The sequence below is a fragment of the Euleptes europaea genome, chromosome 2 (assembly GCF_029931775.1).
Source record: "Euleptes europaea isolate rEulEur1 chromosome 2, rEulEur1.hap1, whole genome shotgun sequence".
NCBI classification, from domain to species: domain Eukaryota; kingdom Metazoa; phylum Chordata; class Lepidosauria; order Squamata; family Sphaerodactylidae; genus Euleptes; species Euleptes europaea.
In genome coordinates, this window is record NC_079313.1 from 27,630,049 (window position 1) to 27,650,074 (window position 20,026).

The window sequence follows — 20,026 nt, forward strand, 5'->3', positions numbered from 1 at the left end:
ATTTTGTACCAGGCCCACAGAAATAGTCCAAGGCTGGAGCCATTAGAGAACAAGAACTTAAAAAAAGCTATGGCTGAACCCTGCTTGGGCCTAGCTTGGAACAACTGCAGTAGGAACAAGAGGATTTATCCCAGCAGGGCCAGAGTATATTTTCTTCAGCAGAGAGTGATCACAGCCAACCGGCATCTAGGGATGACCAGGCAGGAAAGTTAAAGCCTTCGCACGTTTTTCTTTGGAGCTTTACTACCGGGTAATTGGGCAGGGAGTGTCAGTTTGTACTCAGGAAGAACCCTAGAGCTCTGTCAGGCTCTTTGGCAACAGCAATATCCAAGCATTGCCTTATGTAATTTGTGGTGTGGCCCAGGAATATTAGACCGTGGCAAGGAATAGTAAGGTATTGATTTTGTTACATACAAAAACAGCAGAACAATGCTTCTGTGGTAGATGGTGGGCTGACTGAGAATCCACTCTTCATCTGTATGTATATGCCCTCTTTACATAGGTACTCATACAAGGAGAGGTTGTAAAGCAGTTATATAGTCAGTTTTCTTCCATGTGCTATTGTCACAATATGTATCAACTGGAGATGTCAATAGTGAAGTTGGAGGGCTTATTCTGCCTCTGCATTGAAACCATATTCACAAACCATGTCTTACAATGCGTTTCCCATCTTGGTTTTGAATTGTCCTTAACGACTTCTTATTCCATAACTAATTATGTATGCCTTCTTTAATATCTATTATTTCCAATTTTACATTTCTCCATTTCGGATCAATAATCCAATCTGATATCCAGACTAATGCTGCTGCTTGACGGTACAATTTGATATTTTGTATGGCTAGGCCTCCTCTTAGGAATCTTAAAGAGTACATCCTAAACATAATTTATGTAGTAAGCCAACTGTGTGTGTGTAAAGTACCATCAAGTCGCAGCTAAATTATGGCGACCCCAGCAGGGGGCTTTCAAGGCAAGTGAGAAGCAGAGGTGGTTTGCCATTGCCTTCCTCTGCAGAGTCTTCCTTGGTGGTCTCCCTGCTTAGCTTCTGAGATCTGACAAGATCAGGCTATACCATACCTTCCCTCCCAGAGTAAGTCAACCACAGAATTACATTCAACCTATTCAGATGTTCAACCTTCTCTCATGTATCAAGCTCAAGGAAACCTGTCCTTCCTGTCGGCTATCCATGGTGGCAATCACAAACCCACCTTTCCCCCCCTGCAGAACAGTTTTTCAAGTAAGATGCCCAACATTTTAATAAGTGGTTTTCCCAGGTCCCTGGATTTTTTTTAAATAGAAAAGAAACAGCAAGAGGAGAAGGGTAAAAAGAAGATTTGGAAACATGTGTCATTTGAAAAGTGAAGCTATGAGGAAGCTAAGCTTACCCAACAGCAGGGGGAACAAAGACCCCAACCTATTAAAGGACTGATTGCAGGCAACCTTCATCCGCTTCCAGTACTAGGAAGCACGTTGATAGAGGGATAGGTCTGGGAAACAGGATTTCTGGAGCTAGGGAGAGCAAAGGTATCTATATCCTAAAATGTCAAAGTTGTTTAGAAAAACATTTAGCAGTGGGAAAGAACTTCAGTGCAATCCACAGACATCCCACTTCCCTCTTACAAATCTCAGAGGAAGAGTTATTTTTTGCAATGTTCAATTCGGCTGTTTTCCTTTTTCTCTTTTGCCGGCAGCCTGGAACTCTTACCATGATGTAGTCAGACCATTTTTCTCTGGCAGTTCTCAGAGCCGCCTGCCGCAACTTCATCACATGGGTAAACCTGGAGTTTGGCCAGTGTTTGGGCCCAACCTCATCAGGATAAGACCTATAAAACACCAGGCAAAAAGGGAAAAAATACTGCCTTGCAGCGTTACACACTCTTAACACATGCAGGATTGCCCACTAATATTTCCCTTCTGACTTCAGCATTTTAAAAAAAAAAGTAGAAGAAAAAGCAAATATATTCAGTCACCTTGAGTGCCCCGAAAAAGTAAGAGTAGAAGGAGGTTTCTGAGCAAAGAAAATGCTTGCGGATTTATTTTGGGAGTGTGTACCCAGGACATATAGCATCACAGCACTTCCTGCTCCAGGTGTGCACTAAAAGGAACTTTGTTGAAAAATAAAAAACAAACAAGATGGAAAAAAATTTTCCCCAGGCTTGCATAAAGCAGCTTGTATAAAACAAAATGGTGATTAGCTTAGGAAATTCATGACTATAAGATGTAATGACAGACACATCTAGCTTTGAAGGCTTTAAAAAGAGGGGATTAGAAAGATTCAAGAGGAGAAGCCTCTCCAGGACTACCAGTTGTATGTATTACTTGTTGTTGAGCGTGCAGAAGCTGGAGGCTGCCTGCTGATGTACAGTACTGGATCAGATGCCCTTGGTACAATCCAGGAGGGCAACTGTTATGTGCTTAGCACGGTCCTTCTGACATTACATTTTCCTTCTCCCTTTTGACAAGGAAGGCCAGTGTGTTTAAAGTGTCAGGCTAGGATCTGGGAGACCCAGGTTTGACTAGCCACGCTGCCACAGAAGCTCACTGGTCACTCTCTCTCAGCCTAACCTACTTCACAGTGTTCTTGTGAGGATAAAATAGAGGAGCGGAGAATGGTGTTGTAAGTTTCTTTGGCTCCCCAATGGGGAAAGAAGCGAGGTATAACTCTAAATAAATAAACAATAAATTGTTCAAACAAGGGGCCTTCAAACACATAGCAAACCTGAGTTATCCCTACAAAATATGGGGCAAGGGAGGGAAACTCTTTTCTTCATGATGTTAAATTTTATCTCTTTAGATAAGACAAGATAAAATTGAATAAGTGGGAAGAAAGCTAATCTCTTTGGGGGGCATTTACTATTTAAGGCAGAGTTTTGCAGAGACAGAGGCTGGCTTTCCTAAACCTGAAAGCTCTCTGATTTAGACTCTTATACTGAGAAAGGTGTGCTTAAACACTAGAAGATTGAGAAACAGCTACATTCTCATCACAGAGCAAGTGTCATAGCAAATGGGTATTAAATTTATGTAGAAGTAGCCTAAGTCAATTATGCTGGCCCCCCAGAGTGGTCGCCAAATCCATTCCACATGAAAACAGAACAGATCCCACAATAGTCCCTTTAGCAAGCTTTGTACTCCTTTTGCCTGTAAAAATGTTCAGTGTAACTCCAAAGCTTTTTTATGAACTTTTTTTGCTACCAGCCTTTAGCCGCAACCAATAGATCAACACTTTGTGGGTTTCATGTATTTTCACCAGGTTAGGGTTTGACTGGCTGGCGAGGGTGGGGTGCTAGCACTTTTCAGGTGGCAGAAAAAACTAGTGTGGCACGCTCCCCAAACACCTACCTATAAGCAAATGTGTTGCTGAACTTCAGCAGTCTAGGTGGGCATTTTGGACTCCATGGCAACTGCAGAATTTGGCATGAAAGTTGAACCGGGCACTTAAAAAAAAAACTGGTTTGGATAATTTCTTCTCTGGATGTATATACCCGTTGTAATTAAGTTCCAAAACTTTTCTGCCATTGTTAACTTATAATACACCAACATGAAAATGCAACTTAAAGCTGTACAGATATGGAAAGAGCACTTCATCCTCGTGCTTACCGCCTGACATTATCAGTATTTTGCAAGTGACACATGCTGAACTAGAATTAGAACAACTTGTCTTAGAGGCTAGAATTAGTGGTTGACGTCAGCAACAGGAAACAGCAGCACTGTGCCAATTCCTATCCTCCTTTTTCCTGGTATCTAAGTCCCCCATGCTATTTCCTTGTACTTCTCTCCCCATAAGCCAATAATGTGAAGTAGACAGAGCAGGAGGGAGAACAGCATGGGTAATATGGACTAAATATTATTAGGGGAGGCAACATGACACAGGGCTGCCATTTTGAGCAGCAGCCCCCGTGTTGAGTGTCAAATCCAGTTCTACCAAAGAGTGGACAAAACAATGTGTGGGAAGGGCAGGGCAGAGAGAGGAAAGAAACTTCCACCCCCCAAAAAAGGTCTCTTACTGAACACATTTGAGAGGCAAGACAGTGGGAAGGTGTCTTTTTCGCTTCATCCTTCCTACTTCTCTGCTATGGGCAAGGTAGTATTGCGGAAGAAATACTCTAACATCCAAGGAGCTGACATTTGTTCAACCCAGTGTGTGTGTGTGTGTGTGTGTGTGTGTGTGTGTGTGTGTGTGTGTGTGTGTGTGTGTGTAAAGTCGCAGCTGACTTATGGCGACCCCTTTCGGGGTTTTCATGGCAAGAGACTAACAGAGGTGGTTTGCCAGTGCCTTCCTCTGTACAGCAACCCTGGACTTCCTTGGTGGTCTTCCATGCAAATACTAACCAGGGCTGACCCTGCTTAGCTTCTGAGATCTGACGAGGTCAGGCTAGCCTGGGCCATCCAGGTCAGGGCGTTCAACCCATTACTTTGACTAAAAAAGCCTAGTGTTCCAGTACTTACTGAGGGTCATCCATTGGCCTCCACTCCACATAGTGATACATCTTTTGTACGTTCTTCAACCACTCTCTCAGGATACCCGTTGTGTTGTCGACATTGTGGTCCGTGGCTACCCTAAAATAGCAACAGTGAATACACAGAATAATTAATGTTCTTAGAATCACCATCTTCACATGCAAGGTAAGTTCAGAAAGGCCCATGATGTGATTTGGTCATTGCTACTGTACACTGTGCTAGGACAAGAGCTATATTTTGAATCTCAAAGGTGCAGATATGTCCCTACCAATCAACCTCCAACCACATTCTAAAGTGACACTAAATAGACACTAAAAAGACTAATTTGTGGCTGCATGGGACAGTAATTTTAAGCTCATTTGCATGGATTTTCTTCTGCTGCAGGGCTAAAAAGCAGGTGGGGAGGACTAGAAAAGGGGGAAAGGATTCCGCAGCCTCTTATGAAAATGAATCACTTCCTCTAGAGAGGAATGGCAAGAACATTTAGCCACCAGCAAAGCAATTCAAATATATAATGAGGCAATTCAGTTGGCTGCATTGTTGCCCTCCTCTTTAGGAAGCACACAAGCCTGCGTTGAGTTCACAAACAAAAGGAGTTTTCTATGTAGGAAACCACTGGTATAATGCAGGAGCTCCTGCTGAGACAATGACATTAGCCCCTGTTAAACAGCCAAATATAGGGCAAACCTCCGCACTCAACTGACCATAATAAAAGACCTTATGACAGCAAAACAAAAAACGAAGTCCAGTGGCACGGTAAAGACGAACACCATTTATTGCAGGGCTCTCGTTTCCCCAAACACATAAACTGTAAATCCACAGCACAAGTACTTTTTTACTTAAAGTTGCAAGCAACAGGAATGGGAGAGCGGGGAGATGGCCTTTGTAGAGGCCAGTTTGGAAAAACAAAACAGAAATTGATCCCACAGTCAAAGCCTCAAACGTTCGACACCCATTTCTACTGAGCTGGTGACTGTGAATGAACACAAGGATTACACAAATAATTAGTTGTTACACGAATCGTCGTTTCATAGATAAGCAGAACTGTAGGAGCTGCTTCTGATGGTTGTATGAAAAATGCAAGAAGGAAAGACACGTTTAGGGCAACAGGAATCCCCCTGAATATTTTCAGTGCAATCAGTATGCAGACAGCAAGGCTGGACTGTTAAACCCCTGGAGGCAGGATGAAAAGAATGCAGCACTTTGCAGTTTTTTCTCTACTTTCATATCTGATAGCAGCATTTTTAGAGTCTCAAGTCAGGACGGATGAGCTTACATTTTACTGGCCCAGACCCACAAGCAATAAGTACCCTCCTGATTTCTCTGCCAATTAAAGCCAGGCCTAATGAAGGTGTCAATGAAATATTCAACTATGCCACGCAAATATATAATAAGGTATCAAATATCAGCCCCAGACTCCTAAATTTTGAGCAAAGCCAGCCTTATTTTCTCTCTAAATTCATGCCTCGAGTCCAGTAGCACCTTCAACAGCAACAAGATTTTCCAGGGTATAAGTTTTCGAGAGTCAAAGTACATGTGTCCGACAAAAGCAAATTTGATAAAGCTTATACCCTGGAAAATAGTGTTGGTCTTTAAGTTGCTAGTGGACTTGAATCTGGCTTTTCTACTGCACGCCAACAAGGCTACCCACCTAAAACTATTCTCCCAATTCACGTTTCCAGAAAGATACAGGTGAAAAGCAGGTAGGATGCCTTGATAAAATGTCAAGAGTCCACAGGCTGATATTTCTGGGCCATGTATGGCGAAGAATCCCAAACCACTTGGGAAATGTTTGATTGAAAGGCAGCATTTAAATACTGCAAATTCATAAACAGATTCTCTCTTCCTCTCTTGCGGCGTCCAGCCAGGCTCTGCTGCTCAGACAAGCCATTGTACTACTACACACACACACACACACGCTGTCTCTCTCTTTTCAAAATATCACCAAGCTGTAGGTATACTTATTTTCAAATAAATTTTCTTTCCTGGGAAATGTTAAAGGCTATGACTTAATCTAATTCAATTAATTAATGCTGAAAGGATGAAGTATTTAATAATATATAAGAAGATAACATGTAGTTTATTGAAATGATATAATGAATTATAATGAATTAGAAAGTAAATACAGAGGGGACTATATAGATATTAATTTGATAGAAGAGGGGAGAGGGGAAGTCAGAAAAAGTCAATACTGTTTAGGCTGATTTGTTTGAAATTATTTTATTTTATGTAACTTTGAAGATGACCATATTGAAATTGTATGTGACTTAATAAGAAAATAAAAAAAATATTAAAAAAAATTTTCTTTCCTGTTGCCACTCTGATATAATTGAGATTTAGACACAGGACCTGAACTTGATGTCATGCAAAGGCAGCCAGATGGCCAGAACCAAAACATCTCGGTTTGGCAAACCTGTGTCATTTGCTACCCTGTGAAATAGCAGGCTGCCGCGTATTCAGCAAACAGGTAGAGATAATTCGGTAAACTAAAGAGTCCCATCCACTTTCTTCTCCATATTCTTACTTTGAGCTCCTGTATGTTTACTCTGAACCTCGTATCAGGGAAGCGAAGGACAGGCTATTTTGTCAATCTTCCGTCTTGCCGGAAAAGTACTACCCCACCGAAAGCACACTCTGTGCCCTGTGGCTTCGCAGCGTAAATACTTCGTTGTGGTCTATGCAGTGGAGAAAAAGCAAACATATTTTTCCCCCTTCCCCATTCACCCCCACATCCTAATACTCATTAATTCATCACTCAGGTAGACTGGGAGGGAAAAGGGGAGGAGCAGCAAATTTGTTGGTGTGAACCCCCCTTACATTGGAGAAGGGAAGCAAAACAGGATGGAGGCAGAGGACATGGTCAATACACAACAGACATAAATAGTCTCACTTTTGCGGGAAAGGCTCTAGATGGAAAATCTCAGGTTTACAGTACAATGTGGTGTTAAGACTGTTGAGGCTGAAGAAGAGACTGCATCGATTCAGGCTGAGGGTACCAGGTGGCATTTTTTTAATACTCTGATGTGAAACAAAACTAAAGCAACAAGCTCCCTACCAGTAAAATAGCACATCGGGGATCACAGTTCTGGCCCTGCCAGCTCCCGTGTGCTAACTTCCTTTCCTGCAGCATGCTTTGTACGTTGGGGAGCACTAATACATAGGTGGTACACCTCGGTGTTCCACCTCCTCATCCTGCTGCGTACATTAGCCAGGCCTTGGCAGCTTCCTCACCAAACTATGGTGACCTTCACAGGGATGCCCAGAAGTGTGAGTGTGTCAGTGTGGTGTGGCCCCACTTTGCAGGCGAATAAGAGGACAACACGGGCAAGGACTATGGTATGGGTTTGTGCGTCAATACTAAGGGAAACGGTCACATCTAGGCTCATCCACATGGTCACGTTCAGATGTCTCCCTACAATATGAAGCAACACCACTTTACTGAGCACCTACGTCAGGCCTTGTCAAGTTTTCTTTGCCTCTAGGAGCCAGGCACAACATTTAGGAGCCAGACTCATTTTTCAACCTTCAGGGTTTTATAGTTAAAGGATCATATTGCCTAATTATTCCTACTACAAAACCTAATCCTAAACTATTTGCTGTTTCTCGTAATTGTATTAAAGCTATGACCAAAGTGTTGCAGTATATTGTTGTTGGATATTTTATACAAAAAATTAAATGGTAGGGAGAGATGTTCTAGGTCATGATAGAAAGTCTGTAACTCTTCATCATGGCCTAAAATCTCTCTTTACTCCCTATTTTTATTTTGTACTGACCATCCAGCCTTAAGAAGAGATGAAGAGTTCTGGAGAACTCAAAAGCATGCACACAGTTTTATGATATTACTACTTCAGTATTAATGGTACTAGACAACTTCTGTTTTTGGAAATTTCTATGCACCAGCATGGCTCCCTGCAACCTATTCCTAACAGGAGAAGCTTTGAGCAAGCATCCCACATCCAAAACACCAGCACTGAGAGAAAAGTAGAACAGTCCTACTCCTAATACAACCCAAACAACATGGTTTTAGCTTCCCCAACAGTAAAAACAGGAGAGTCATTTCTTCCTTCTTATTCATCAGGACATGCAATTTCTGCCACAAATAGAAACCCAATTTTAAAAGAAAACAGACACTTTTCATTACAAGCCAAAGATCTTGACTAGGAATCAGACTCTTTATTCTGTATGCACACACAGCACAGATACATGCTGTGACATATTGCAGCATCTTTGAATACTTGAAGACATTATTTTGGCTTTGTCAGACCTTTGGTCTATCAAGGACAGTATTGTCCACTCCACTTAGGCAGAAATCTTTCACATCACCTACGATCTGAGGGTTGAACCTGTGACCTTCTGCGTTCAAACAGATGCTCCACCACTGAGCCCCTGCTCCTCCCCATTCTGTATATTTGTGTTCTCAACATTCACCCCTCCAGTTCTACCACCCAAAGGTCTTCAGCCTACTCCAGTGACTCTGCCCTTTCTCCCTTGCTATCTCTTATGCCTGGAATTACTGATACCATCTCTCTCATTTCCTTCAAATACCTCGTCAAAACAGTTTCCAGAAAGTCTTTGGTGCAACCCCTCATTATGCTTCCCCAGCCAAAAAAATAAGCCAAAGTATTTATTACTTAAATAAATGCAAGCTCTTTTTCTGTTTATCCCTGCCACCTTCTCTCTCCCATTTCTTTTCTTATCTCGCCTTTATTGATCTTCAGATAATAAGATCCTTGGAAGAGGAGCGTGTCTTGTCATATTAATTAAAGTACAATGAACACTGATGGTGCCCTACAAAGAAATGAACAAGGATGCAAGGAAATACACACCACAGATACTGGCTTGCATCCTATCACTCTGCTGATCCCAATATAAAGTCTTCCTCTGGCACAGGGGATAATAAGATGCTAACTGCTGCATACATTAAGAAAACATAAGACAGCCACAACAATGTAAATATGTGCATCATATATTAATGCAGCTTGTGTGTAAAGTGCCATCGGGTCACAGTTGACTTACAGCAACCTTGTGGGATTTTAAAGGCAAGAGTCTAACAGAGGTAGATTGCCACTGAGTTCCTTTTAAAACCTAACATCTTACAACTTCTTTATCCACTGCTAATATTTACCTCACTTGTGTTTCTTTCTGAATAAGCTAAATTCGTATTTGTTTTAAAAAGAAAACCACCTTGTTCCTGTTGGTTTACATTATCCCTCAGCTCTTTTCCAGGTTGAGATTCTATCCCCTCGAACCTTTTAAACCCCTGCTGGGAACTATGATGCAATGGTGTGTGTGTGTGTGGGGGGGAACCGTGTCAGGAAAAATCCTGTGGCGTGATACCTACCCTGAGGAAAACCATCACAGGTAGCAAGGGACTCTCCCTTTCTGAGACCCTAGAGTTGGTGTTGATGCAGTAAACAGTACTGGGATAGATGGATTAGTCTGTTATAGACCAGCCTTCAGATCTGCATTGAAAAGCTCCCACTTGTAGTCTAAAGTGGCCCACCATTGCTGAGGCTCTGCTATGTCATTCCTGTCACATTCTGCTGCTTGTGTAGACCCAGATTAAAGGACCCCTTCGGGGCATGAGTTGAGAGGCCGGCATTCCCAACTGAGCGGTAACGTATAGCAAACTAGATAGCATTCCACATGCTATCTACTCATGCTACTCAATCCACATATGCTTCGGTAAATCCTTTCTCTCCGCTTCTGTACTGTTAGTCACTTTTGCAGTGAACTCTCAAAGACTCAAGCGTCTTTCTACAAAATTACCCTATGCATCTGGCCATCCTGTGAAATCAGAGCAATTTAGAACTCCGTGGCAACTGTCAAAATAAATTAAAGAAAGTTTTGTGTTGCTTTATCCGTCATTTTTTCTTCATCTGTTCCTTACGGACCCAGCTCAATGTGTACTGAAGTCCAGGGAAGTCTTTCCACAGGCATAAATGCCCAGTGAAAACTTCTTTGCAAATGCCCAAAATTTACTAAAAGAAACCCCAAGGTTTCAGCTGCAAACAATTTAGCTCAGAGACATTCAGTCAACTAGTGTAGTTGAGTTTTCAGCTGGATGGCTTCCATTTTTTGCTTGTTACCAAAGACGCAATCTGATAGTAGGCACACCCTGTGCCCACTGCAGTCAGCAAAACATTCTACATAGGATGCTGACCAAGAGGTCTCAAGATCCTGGCCTGAAAAATTCAAAAAAAAACACAAACTTTTGTGTTGACCATCCAGCCAGATGTAGAGTTCTGTAGAACTCAAAAGATTCAAAAGCTTGCACACTGTATTTTGTTATTTGCATTATTTTATTGTATTATTGTGTTATACTGTGTTGGTCTTATTATAAGGTTTTGCATGGCTTTTGGTTTTTGCTATGGACCAACACAGCTACGTACATTTTCTTTTATAAACTGGAGGCAATTCTCATTGTGTGTGTGTGTGTGTGTGTAAAGGATCTACCAAATGCTTCATGAGATGGCTCATATGAACTGACAGGTTATTGCTGATAAATAATTTAACATGTCTCAAAGCTGTGCAGCGGAACTTGTGTTGGGACAACCATCTCCAAAAGAATATCAGTTCAGAGCATTATGCCCAGATTTTCCAGGAAATGGTCAGTTCTTCTGGGCTAAAAGGCAAGACTCAGTTAAAATGCAGGACTGTGTGTATGATAGTTTCATGGCAGCAAAAAAAAAAAAAGCTGAAGAGTGCAGTAATAATCACAGAATTCAGCAGCCCAAGAACCAGACCTTACTTTAAAACAAAACAAAAAAGACCTTGTCCGTACGGTTGGCGATATATACATGAAAGTGTGTGGTCAATCCCCAGCACAACCTCAGAGCATTTTCTGAATTATTTTCAATATTTGAGGCTACCTCAACATAGAACTACATCCCCTCCACACTTGCCCCATTTTTAAATGTACTGAAAACCGCAGGTGGTAAAACTTCAGTGGCGCTGCCTAAAAGAGTCCGGAAAATAATAACTGGTAAACTCAGTTAGACTTCTTTCCTGTTCTGATGTCAGTTATATTCCTGTGGTGCAGCTGCTGGAAAATTACCTACGGAGTAGACAAGGCACAGTACGTTCTCTTACCCATCTGCATTCCTAAACATGACTCTGCATTTTCCCCGCATGAAAGATACTCCTGTTTGGTTAATGAAACGACTGCGAGAGATCTGCAGGAGTTCGCACTGGCTAATACTACATTAGCAGAGGAACAGAAATGTTAAATATTACTACTGCTGCAAAGCAGATAATATTGAAGAAAAACACATTTAAGAAAAAACGACGACAGAATTTCGAGAGATTTTGCTGTGATAGGTTGCATGTGCGAGAAAAAAAATCGGTCAAGAATATAAGAGAAGTAAACAGTCTGGAAGACAACTCTTAAATTAGGGGTGATATAAAGAATTGGGAATGTGGAGAAAGGCAAAAACGATGTGTAGGGCTTTGTTGGGTGTGTTGGCACTACAGGCTTCGATGAATACAAAAGTTATTCCGTCCCCCTGTAAACTGTGCTCCTGTGAGGTGGCAGACGGACAAAAGGAAGTCCTCTTTCATACAAATATAAGTGGAATTTGCAACCGTAAGATTAAGTAAAAGCCAATTCCTTAGATGGCTTTAAATGGGATCAGACACATTCACAGAGGATAGAAATACCAATGACATTAACTATGATGGTTCAAAGGAACTTTCCTTTTTAGCCATGCACCACTGAATGCCATTTGTTCAGGGGGGAGAATGGACAGACAACAGCAAAAAAAAAAAGCTGTGGCTCAGAGTTAGAGCATACAGGTTCAATCCCTGGCATCTCCAAGTAAAATGATCAGGTAGTAGGTGATGTGAAAGACCTCAACCTGAGACCCTAGAAAGCTAGTGTCTCACTCAGTACAAGGCCACTTCATGCGTTCAAGCTTTCTTGCCCTTATTGTGAGCCTCCGGAGGTCATCTGCTATACCACTGTGGAGAAACAAAATGATGGAACTAGATAGATCCTCCTGAAATCTAACAGAATTCTCTCAGGCTCTTTGCAAAACTACAGCTCTCAGAGGTCTTTATAGAAAGCCATGACTGCTAGGCTGGTATAAAACCAATAGGTGTTTCGGGAGCCATTCCAAAATCATGGAGACACACCATAATTGTTCCAATCTTTTAAAAGTGTCAGTGTTCTAACACAAGTCGGGACTGGGGGGGTGGCTGCCTTGGCTGGCAAGATCACAGCGGGTTTGCCAGCCCAAATTGGGATTGGGCAGGGCTGTATTTACATTTTTTTTGAAGGGGGGCAAAAAAATGACGCCCCCATATATTGTGTGTGTGTGTGTGTGTGTGTGTGTGTGTGTGTGTGTGCGTGTGTGTGTAAAGTGCCGTCAAGTCGCAGCCGACTTATGGCGACCTCTTTTTGGGGTTGTCATGGCAAGAGACTAACAGAGGTGGTTTGCCAGTGCCTTCCTCTGCACAGCAACCCTGGTATTCCTTGGTGGTCTCCCATCCAAATACTAACCAGGGTTGACCCTGCTTAGCTTCTGAGATCTGACGAGATCAGGCTAACCTGGGCCATCCAGGTCAGGCCCCCATATATTATGTACATATTTTTCTTTATATATACATATGTAATCAATGTATATACTCTACATATATAATAAACAACTTTTAAATAATAAATTGTATTGACCTCTGTGAATTCTTAATGAATAATTACACGTTTACATTATCTTATCTATATTATCTGTGAATAATGACAAGCTGATAGGGCTCATAGAGGAGAACTTTCAGAGCCAGGAGGATTGGACTGCTACCCTTCAGATCAAAGATGGAAAGAATTTCATTAACAGCAGCCCTGAGGCCCTGCATACGGATGGGGAAGTCAGTCAGAGGGACGACAGAATGGATGACTTCCCTAACAAGAATGGAGGACTTAATATTAACCAACAGGCTAGAGTTGGTAGACAGGATAAAGGTCGTGGGGTCTTCAGGGGGCAGCGACCATGTCCTCCTAGAATTCCTTTTGCTGTAGGGAGCCAAGGGCGTTCATAGCCAGATATGTATGATAGATTTTAGGAAGACAGACTTTAAAGAACACAAAGGCATGATGGCAAGAATGCCATGTATTTACACGATTAATCTTTCAAAATATAGTTCCATATTACCAGATTCAGAATAAACGAAAAATCCATTATTGCCTGTAAAAGACTTGCTGCATTAGATGAGTTTCTGAAGGAAAATCCCCACCTTTAATTTCTTCCAATGCTTGAGCATTGTGTGGGGATGGAAGCTGCCATGGCTGCTCTGCGCGCCTCCACCCCACCGGGCCGGTGGGGGGGGGGGTGGAAGCCTCCGGGCAGGGTGGAATAAGAGAAAGCCAGAATGAAGGGAGAGGGAGATGGATGCTAAAAGCTCTGGGAAGCTCTCGAAGTTGCAGTGATCCTTTAATTTATATCGCTGCAATCCAGCACTTTGCAGACCCGGGGAAGTTCCGGTATTGGGTGGGTCGATCACGCAGGCCGTGAGTGAAGCCTCATTATATTCGCGACAAGCCTGGGAGTTTAGAAGGATAAACGGCCATGCGTAAATGGTCCATGTCTCCAAACGCTAATTCCCCCAACTAAAAACGGAGACTGCCTAATTGGAGTAACTCCACAGTGCCACCTTTCTCCCCTACCAAAGGAGGAAGCATTATACTTCTCAACCTACAGGCAGAGTTTATTGGATCCTTGAGTTAACAAAGGGAACTAGGACAAATATATATCTGGCACCCACACTCAATGGCATCAAACGAAAGAAACTTGAAAAAGGGTAGAAAAACAGCACTGAAAAAACAGGTAGTGTGTGTGCGGGGGGGGGGGAACACTGTAATGAAGTTAGATTTCTTGCTACAGAGTCCAGAGATCTGGTTGCACAGGCCCCTTCTTTGCACCTCTCTAAATTAAAAGCATAGGTGAAGCTGCTCTCAAATGTCAAAGATACAAAGCAGTATTGTTTAGGGGAATGAATCCAAACTCACCACTTCCTGGTTCACATGTTAAGCACCTACTTCAAAATCAGGTGCCATTTCACTAGAGTCAATTAATCTGCACCTGTTTCCAGGATATTTGAGGCTAACTTTCTTATTCTTTTAAATATATGCTAACTTCCTCTTTTCCATTTGATGTGGATTTGCAGGCATGCAGAGGAGCATCTGATAGTCGCTGCAGCAAGGGAAACGGGGCAAGCAGCAGGATACCAGAAATGAAATAAATAAATGCACAACAGCTTTAGACATTGAGCAGTGGGTCCTCAGTTGCTTTGAGAAATACTGCAGCCAGATAGTAGATTATTTAAATGGAACAATGTCCGTATTGATGGCGCTGCCCAACAAGCTGTCCCACTTGAATTAAGAGCAATTTAAAAAGAGGCCCAAACAGATCTCTAAAATGTATAAAATTTACCTCCACACGGGACTTTTTTCAAGATGGGAAACCTAACAAAAGAAGCCTGCAAAAAGGAGAGTGAGGAGATTAAACTGACAGCTAGAAAACAGGTTAAGGTGGAGGGGGGGAGCGAACAAACAGCAAATGGGAAACTTGTAGTCTGGCAGTTCTATGTTGAGAACTTAAATCCCAGGCATGTGCGGGTACAGCTTGGATTGGGACTGAATGTTCAAGGAGAATAGTCCTAAACTTGATACAGATTTGCGGAGCTGCTATGTGGCCTGCAGGGAAGATTTATGTGCATTCAGGGCTATACTTAGTTTCTTCAAAAAAGCAAAAGTGGCTTCCTGGGGACATTTCAGGTTGGGAAAACGGCATGAGGTAGAAGCTTAAACCCAGTCCCCTTGCATGCTATCGTCTGATCTGAACAAGCCCTTGCACACCTGGGAATTGTTCCCAACACAGAACACTCAGGCCAAGTCTGCCAACGAGTCACATGTCTGCCACACAGTGGCCATTTCTGCACCATTCACTTACAGCAAAGTATCCTTGGGTCAATCTGCGAAGTTTGGAAGCACTCGAAATTTCTGTCCGCCTGTTGCCTCTTTCGCTGTTGTATTTGTTCTACCCGAACTACTGTCTGCACTTTCCTAAAAAAACCCCCAATGTGTTCTTTTTTTCCCTGGAGAAGCATGGCAATGGCCAGTTTCTGTAATGTGTCGACTGGCCCTCAACCGCTTACATTCGCCATCAAGGCACGTACACTTGTCCCATGGGTGGAGCTCTCTGCTTCTGGGAATATTGACAAGAAGGAGTTTAAAGAGAAGGTTGCTGAATGTGTCAAACGCAGGGGATTCATTGTGATAAACCTTGACCTGCAGGTGAGTTTGTGCATTGTTTGATCACTGCAGCCTGCCTCCTATCTATCATATACTAATACATTAGGACAAGGAGATCTGCAGCATACTTTGGGGCACATAACTTAGAGATGAACAGGATTAACCCTGTTTGGGAAAATGGAATGGTCTCTGCAGGTTTCTATCTGCTACTGACCAATTCTGTGTCTTTTTATAAACCACTATTAGACAGACTTCTTTCATAAACTATGTGAAGAAAGGGAGGAAGTGAGCGAAAATTAGATTACTTACAGCCTAGTATACATATCTTCTTGTTCTTAGTAGTAATCAGCACTAAATATATGTTAAAATCAAAATATGGTTTCAAGGAAACAAAAATTGCGCATGCAGCTACTAAACTTGGTTCACAACGTAAAATAATGCCGAGAATAGTAGGAACTTAATATGAACATACACATAATAAACGTCAAACACAGGAGGCACTCTTCAGTACTCAGAATAACAAATGTAAAATTTGTCGAGGCAGTTTGCCTCAGCCCTGATTGAATTTACCTTTAACGCATTCTTTTAAAAGTCTGAAACGGGACCTCATTATTGTACTTCGTTTCCCACCCCATCAGCATTTACACAAGCATTTTTATAAACCCTGGGTTTCTCTCTGGCATCAATTATGACTGAAGATTTATTTTCAAGGGCCTGAGGCATTGTTTTTTGTGTGGAGGTGGGGGAGGGACCTGTAAAAAGGATTAAGTGTACTGTTCACACAGCTCAAAAGATACTGGGTCGAGCACAAAGTGGGATTACAAGCTAATTCATATCAATTTTAAGCAGCTTTATTTATAAAAGGCACCAAGGTGGAATGTGTTCTGTATTATTTATTTCTGTTTTTATGGGGATTTTTTTTTCTGATACCTGAGCTTCAAACTCAACACTACAATAACTACTTTGTTGATATATCAAAGACAACTATGTGCATTAACCATTTAGTTTTGGGTTTGCTTTGCCTTTTAATTTTATGTCCTCCCTCTGAGGTTGGAGGACATCTTCATTAGCGGGTGGTTTCCTTCCTATGCTCAGGGAGGCAGGATTTAAACAGTTTCACTTTCCCTTCCTGTCCCCTGGGCTAGGACCACTTTCGGTTCTCCAGTTCTCCTGCCTCAGAGGGAGAAGCAGCATTGGAATTTAGCTCTAGAGCAAATCCTTCTATTCCTACATTTCTGTCCTTCCTTTCCTCTACAACCCTTTCATCTTAACCAATACCTAACTGTGTGTGTTGCCTTCCTCTCATCCTGTCTGTGTGATCCGTCAGTCCTATACCTCCCGTACCCCCTCCTCTTGGAAAAATGACTGCGAGTGCATCTCAGCGCATCTCCAAAGGGCTGCGGAGAGGACGGGCAACAAAAACAGCCCATTCTGGAGGCGACAGCACACAAGAAAAAACGCTCTAGCTCCACATTCAGCCCCTGGTGGTTACGAGGCGACAGCAACCCTGTATTGCCAGCTCCGGCAGAGATACTGCTACAGGAACCGGACTTGGTAATGTACAAGCCCCCTTTTCCTCTTTGTCTGCAGAGAGGAAGGGCGAGCGGAGCATGATCGAACTAATGAAGCAGGCCTTTAGGGAAGAATTTGCCCATCTCAGTGAACCCCTACTCAGGGAGCACCCATGCTCGAGAGCATCTTCCCCTGTCAATGTGGGCTCTGCTCATTCAGGTACTATAGACCTGAATGCTCAAGTGGACCCAGCCATGCCTGGCCCCCAAGGTGGCTGAAAAGGCTCCACTATCAACCGTCAGCAGGCCCAGATATTAACACAGCCACTTTGCCAATGCATTTCAATGAAGGAGGATGGGGGCAACTCCTTCTAGACCCCATAACTTCGGACCTCCTGACCCAAGCTTTATCAAAGTTGGGGGTTCTTACAAGGAGAGTCCCTTCTAGCTATCCTGAAAATGAGCCTTGGATTACTTACCATGAAGGCTCCTTCTGCTCTGAAGAGATGAAGGGCATCTTCAGCTAGGGTTATTTTCCAATCCATATTCAGGGAGGCAGGAACAAAAAATACCAGACTTTCTGTCTCCCGGGGGAAATGACCCCCTCCTCTCTCAGAGACTTCAGCTCTATTTCCTGCCTTTGATGGGAGAGCAGCTTAGCTACCCTGAAATTTTGGGACCTCTACCTGCAAAAATGCCCCCCAGGAGCCGCGGAAAGCCATGAAATGGGTTTAATGGGTTTAAATGGCCGCATTTTTCAGGAATCCTGAATTTAAAGCCGAATTTCTACCTTTACTGGTATAGGAAATTCGGCATTCGGGTTTTCCTGGGGGGAAAAGGCCAATAAACCCGAACTTTTCCAAAAAAAAATTCCCAACAGCCCTACTTCTCACAAATGAGTTCAACACCCTTGTGCTAGACAGATAGACAGCTTGCCCCCAATAAAATGGGCTATAATCTGCTTGTGGACTTTTGCTCTGACTATGGCCTCCTTTTCAGTTTCCAAAACTGCAGTACCAGTTAACTAGCATTAACCCTGACTTGGCTGGACTTCCATCTGGCATTAGATTAGTTGCAATCAAAAACCATGCATGCATTGAAAAGCACAGGAAGGCTGAAATGCAAATGTAAGTTAACCAACCCAGTGTGGTGATCAAGGGAGCCAGAAACCCAGTATAAGAGCATTTTGAAACTGCTTATTTCCCCACATATGCACACTAACAGTAGACTTGACTACTTCCTCATGAGACAAGTAGTTGTGATATTCACTGAACATGGATATAGTGATGGCTGCTAGCACAGATGGCTTTAAAAGGGAATTGGACAGATCCATGGATGTCTGGTCCATCAATGGCTACTAGCAGTAGTGATTAAAGGGAGCGGCCACATCCAGAGGCAATAAACCAATGAAAACATCTCTTGACCTGTTCAAGCAACTCTCCTTTAAGGCTCAAGTATGTGAAGAGGAATTATTGGCAATGAATTTATTTTGCATGAAGGACTCTAAAAATGGAGTCTGCCAAGGAGACAGCCATGACCTCACCGGCCTGAAATAACAGCTAACTGGGAGGGTCACTTGTTATGGGTACAGCAGCCACTTACTTTTATGCTACTAAGGAAGCCCCAGATATTGCTCTAAAACGAACAGTCCCTTCTCACCTTGCTTTCCAATCAATACAGTCCTCTGATGAGCCGTGATTTGCTTCATAACATTATTGAAAGTTGAGGTAAAGTGCCTAAAATAGTCAAGATGAGTAACCTAGGGCTGCCTGTTCCAGGAAAAATGTTTAGCAAGTCATTAGGGCAATTATTACTCTTGTGTGAGCTACAGAGAGTGCCTGTAGCCAAGTTGTTCCAGTAACCTGATTCTGCTTTGAAAAGACATTTTTTAAAAAGCCCTCACTATCCCAAAAGAATTTCCTGCTCAAGACTCATGCAGTCCATTGTAGAAGCATCCACAAATAAAATGGCAGACTCTGTTATGGAACGTGGAGCACATGCTGCCAAACTCTGCACTAAACCGCGCAAATGAAAAGCCATGACAAATTAAAGGGAGGCTGAAGCACTTACAGAAGTGCCATCAAGTCGCAACTGACTTATGACAAGGCCAGCAAGGGGCTTTCAAGGCAAGTGAGAAGCAGAGGTGGTTCGCCATTGCCTTCCTCTGCAGAGTCTTCCTTGCTGGTCTCCCATCCAAGTTCTGATCCTGCTTAACTTCCAAGCTCTAGCAAGATCGGGCTATACCATGCCACCTTCCCTCCCAAGCCTGAAAAACACATTCACGAAAAGAGGCTGACCACTTTATCTTTGAATGATCCATTGCTCTGGTTCAATTTTCTTCTAAGCCTCTGCTGGGAGAGGCACAATTCTGCTGTGCCTCTGCATCAGGTGTAATTGGATCAATCGCTCTGAATGCAGCAGAATTACCTGCCCTCATGTAGAAGCTGAATGTTTCATCTCTGCCTGAATCATTGCTTTGGGAAGACCTCCTTCGAAGTCAAGATATACACCCCAAAATTAACTCAAATAGACACATGGGGAAGATACTCTTCTATGTTCTAAAAAAAAATCTTTCTGAATACAGATTTCTGACATTTGCCTACCATTGTAACTCAAATATAATTATGTTGATGCTTTTATAGTCACAGTGTGTGTAGGGGTAGATGTCGTAAGAAAGGATGGTGTGAAACAAGATCTAACAAAAAGAGTAAGCACTCTACTCAGTGTGTCACATCGCTTCTGATTTTTTTTTTTAAGTGACATACGGTAGCTCTAGGAATCAGCAGAAACTCAATGGTAAGCCATAGAATTTCCC

The 20,026-nt window shown here is 42.7% G+C and overlaps 1 protein-coding gene across 1 annotated transcript in view; it reads right to left on the minus strand.

Annotated features, from left to right (window-relative positions):
- COLGALT2 (collagen beta(1-O)galactosyltransferase 2) overlaps window positions 1-20,026 on the minus strand; it is a 64,729-nt gene that overhangs the window by 25,441 nt on the left and 19,262 nt on the right. The window contains exons 2-3 of the mRNA XM_056844410.1: window positions 4,444-4,554; window positions 1,703-1,820 (exon numbers count right to left, since the gene is read on the minus strand). Coding sequence (XP_056700388.1) covers window positions 1,703-1,820; window positions 4,444-4,484 — 159 coding nt within the window. The 5' untranslated portion in view covers window positions 4,485-4,554. The remainder of the gene's footprint in view (window positions 1-1,702; window positions 1,821-4,443; window positions 4,555-20,026) is intronic.